The 4,445-nt window shown below is 36.6% G+C and overlaps 1 protein-coding gene across 1 annotated transcript; it reads right to left on the bottom strand.

Annotated features, from left to right (window-relative positions):
* Positions 1-771: 771 nt before the first annotated feature.
* On the bottom strand, positions 772-2,197 carry LOC143544822 (uncharacterized). The gene has a single exon (XM_077036823.1). The coding sequence runs from the start codon at positions 1,934-1,936 to the stop codon at positions 830-832; it is 1,107 nt and encodes a 368-aa protein (XP_076892938.1). The 5' UTR covers positions 1,937-2,197; the 3' UTR covers positions 772-829.
* Positions 2,198-4,445: the final 2,248 nt, after the last annotated feature.

Genomic DNA, 4,445 nt, shown 5'->3' with positions numbered 1-4,445 from the left:
GAAAGAGAGTGATTGATGGATTATCATAGTAATTCTAAAAGACGAAAATACCCTAACTTTCTGACACCAAACGGTGAAAACTAACGGACGTTCATGTTTGGGGGCACCCGGGTACTAAAAAAACAACCTCAGGGGGCAATGGTGCTATTTCGGAACCACTGGGGGCAAACGTGCTAGTTTGACAAACCACAGGGGGCAAACGGGCAATTAACTCCAAAATAAATTAACCTATTTATGCTTGAAGTCTTGAACCTTGTATGTATCATCTAAAGTCAGTATACAAATCACGGGTCCAATTTTTTTACACGCATGTGGTATCTGAAATCTAGAAAATGGTACTCATAATAAGTTATATTTTTTATCTAGTTGACTTAATTTTCATAATAACGAACATATTTTTTTTATAACATATACGTAGTTCAATTTAAGTTTTCTGTTTTCACATGCGAAAACTTACAAACCTTAATGCAACAAAAGGTCAAAATCTTTAATAATTATGATATATATTTTTTTGCCTGAAATTTTCAACCCAAACCATATAATATATGATAACATGTTACATTGTTTTGACATCTAGAGAAATCTTTAATATATCATATCAATAATATTTATAACTCAAAAATATCAGTAGAAAACCAAAAACACCTTCTTTTTCATCACAACCAATACACATTAGTCCCATGCAATTTACTTTTAACCTCTCCACCGACCAACAATTTACTTATTAATAAATACACAACCATCAGTAAAAACTGTCACCGGAAACATAACAAACTTCCGTTAACTCATATTACACACTCGTGTTTAGTTATTAACCAACTTTTAAAACTTAACAAGCTCTGAGAGGCTTCCCACACAAACAATCATTATTACTGAACGACGACGCTTCAAGGTGATCAAACCACGAACCCGCCGGAATCGCACCACACAGATGATTATAACTCAGATCCAAATGCCCGACGTACGAAGCCGACGTAATCGACTTCGGAATCGAACCTTTCAGCTTATTATACGACAAATCCATCACCATAAAGTACGAGCGAGGTCCAAACACGTCAGGTATCGTTCCGTCTATCGCATTCTTACTCACATTCAATATACTTATACCTGAACTTATCAACGTCGCCGGTAACCTACCGGAAATTAGGTTTCCGTCGAGATACAACGTCGCCAGAACTGCCATTTTACCTAACGACTCAGGTATCGAACCGGATATCCGGTTCATCGATAGATCTAAGTCCGATAGCCGGTAGATGTGTGCGATTGTGCTCGGAATCTGACCGGAGATTTTGTTTCCGCTTAGTAATGCACGGCTGAGCATACGAAGCTTACCGATGTTGTTAGGTATGATTCCGGTTATCTTATTGTTACGTAGATCTAAATGCATTAACGACGTTAAATTCGCTATCGATCTCGGAATCGTACCGGTGAGTTTGTTATCCGCGAGGTTTAACACCGTCAGCTGGCTGAGTCTTCCGATATCCGCCGGAATTTGGCCGGAGATTTGGTTTCCGACGAGATCTAAATGACGGAGGAACGGTAGAGCGGTTACACATGGAGGTATAATACCGGAAATGCCCTTCCAGTCGGCGATAATAATATTAGAGAGTCTTTTTAAGTTGCAAATAGCGGGAGAGATTGAACCGGTCATGTACCCGGTTCGTTTTGCTTTTTGGAAAATCGGGTCTTCGGATTCGCCGCGGAGGGCTATGTCCGCGACCTGTTTGGTGCTCGGGTCGCAAGTGACCCCGTACCATTTGTTGCAGCAGTCGGTGCCCGTCCACGAGTTGAATATGCCTAGATATGGCTCGTGTAACGCGGCTTTGAAGGCTAGCAATGCTGCCCGATCAGATGGCGGGCAGGCATTTACCATCAGTGTACTGCTGCTGACGGTAAATACAAAAACAATTGAGATGCACCATAAGAAGGTACTCATTTTTGGTATAGCTTTTACACTCGCACACACTTTTGCTATGTGTTTTGATTACTTGTGTTTGGTTTTGATGTGTTAATATGGGAACTAGTTTAGAGTTTGGAGTGGTGGTGAATAGGGTGAAGGGGATTGGGTTAATATAGGGTAATGGTGGAGAAGTGAAATGACGGTTTTGACCCTCACGTGCCATGTGTAATTAACGTTAAACAAGTCAACGTGGGTAGGATAAGACTATGTCACTAATTGATTTTATGAATAGCGTTTGAATCCATTCCTAATATCTGGTCATTTGGGTGAGTCTATCTTCTTTAAACCGGGTGTCAACTGTTTATACTGATCTTAAAGCTTCATACATGACTCACCCAGTAACATAATTAAATAAGAAATCCATCATTGTAGGAAAACCTCGTTGAGTAAGGTTTTAAACCTGAGAACTCAAGAATCTCATGCCTTAACCATCTTCCTATGCCATTGAGCCAGAAGGCCAAATTGCACTAGGATGAAGATTGTAGTTTGGAAAACGTAGGAAGAAGGAAAGTGAGAAGTTAGAACCAACACACGCGGCAACCTACAACCAAACCAGCTAGGCACGGTTTTAGTGAACGACAAACCGAACTAGCCTGGTTGGATGAGTCTGTTGGACTAGAAGGTTTTAGAGGTTTGGACCGTATTTCTAAACATTCGTATCAAAACTAAAAATAAAAAGGATGGTTAATGATTACACCAAAATACTTATTTCAAAATTGAAAAACGTTACAAATTACAACGGTTCTGTTGGTTTTAACGGTTTATAACGTTGATTAGAGAGGTACAAGTTTAAAAAATATATAAAGGGCTGAGGTTAGTAAGTTTACTATATTATACTGTACTTATTGATGGGGATTCAATATATTTGCATGTTACATATGATATTATGATGTGTACAAATCCAATCAAGCAACAAGGTTGTGTCATGAGTGATATTATTGGTAATGCAATTATAAGTTGTCAAATTCACATAATTAAGGTTTTAATGTTTTAGTTAATAATGTACAAGAGACATGTGATTTAGTAATGAGTTAGCTTTTGTGGCAACAGTACTCTAGTCTCTATCATAGATGAAGTTCACCATTTGATTCTCAATGGATGAGATCATTAAATAAAGTACCCGGTATAAATATTTCCTCACCAACCGAAGTAAATGTTCGTGTGACAACAATTCGAGAATTTACTAAACGCAAACCAACATCCATTGACCCTAGGTCCTATGTTAATGTTAAGCTAATATATAAAAGTGTTGGGTGAATATCTTTACCTTTTTATTTTTTTTATAATGGGAGTTGTTTAAATATATTTATCATTTTATCTTATCTTCGAGTTTTGTTGTACTGATTCTTTAATAAAAATAGGTAGAATATTAAAATTAGTTTTAAAATATGTCATACATCTACACTTATTGAGATAAACTACTAAACAAGCAACTGGTATCAAAGTGTATATGGCCTAGCTATGATTTACAGTTTGCATATTGTAAGTCTTACGCGTTGCCTTTATAACCCTAGTAAGGCTATGTGTAGTGGGCTACAATTGAGGGCGATAAGGGGCGATAATGGGCGTAAACACCGCCCCTGGGGGCGATATTTGGGTGATTAGGGGCGGGATTAATTTGTCGCCGGCGTGTGAGAAAAATAATAATATAATATTATTATGACCGTTGTCAACGGTCAAATATCAAAAAAAAAATAATTAAATTAATTAAAACAATATATAAATATCTATATAAACATACACCATTCTTCTCCATTTCATACACAATTCATACCCAAATTCTTCAAAAGATTTTAACAAAATGAATCCTACAAACAATCCGAACCAACCGACACTCGTGGAAGTCGACGCTACCATGAGAGAAATCATCAAAAAACAAAAAAAATGTGTCGAGGAACTCAATGATGTCATGAAAGAAACCAACAAACAACACGAAAAGATTGACCAAATGTTGGAATTGCGGGAATTAAGTGAAAATACGAATCCCTCAAAGCGGCCGGGTTACACGAAGAGGCCGCATTATTGCAACGACAACGAATTGAAAAAATGCGCAAATATTATGAATGTTAGTATGTTATTTAGTTATGTTTTTTAATATTTTTAGTTATGTATTTTTTTTAATTTTAATGCATTATTAGTTATGTTTTTTAATTTTTATGTATATCTTTTTAATTTTAATGCATTTTTATTTAATTATTTAAATAAATTGGTTTTTATTTAATTAGTTTAGTTATAAAAAGAAAATAATAAAAAAAGACACTGTGGGCCCAACTTGTAGCCCCTACACCATTACACCCAAAAACAAATTTCCACTCCATGCTGACTGAGCGCCACGTGTCACAATTCACCCCAATTGTTGCCCCTTCACTACACATAGCCTAAGGAGATAAATCCGACCTATATATATTGTAGTTATTTTAGGCTAGCTAGTTGAGTCTGTATGTCAATCAAATCGTATGATTCTAATCATTGTCTACATAGTATC

This window comes from Bidens hawaiensis, unplaced genomic scaffold, assembly GCF_021521415.1.
Source record: "Bidens hawaiensis isolate Kalapana, Puna unplaced genomic scaffold, B.hawaiensis_p1.1 tig00013760_1, whole genome shotgun sequence".
NCBI lineage: Eukaryota > Viridiplantae > Streptophyta > Magnoliopsida > Asterales > Asteraceae > Bidens > Bidens hawaiensis.
This window is presented reverse-complemented; position numbering and strand designations above follow the sequence as displayed.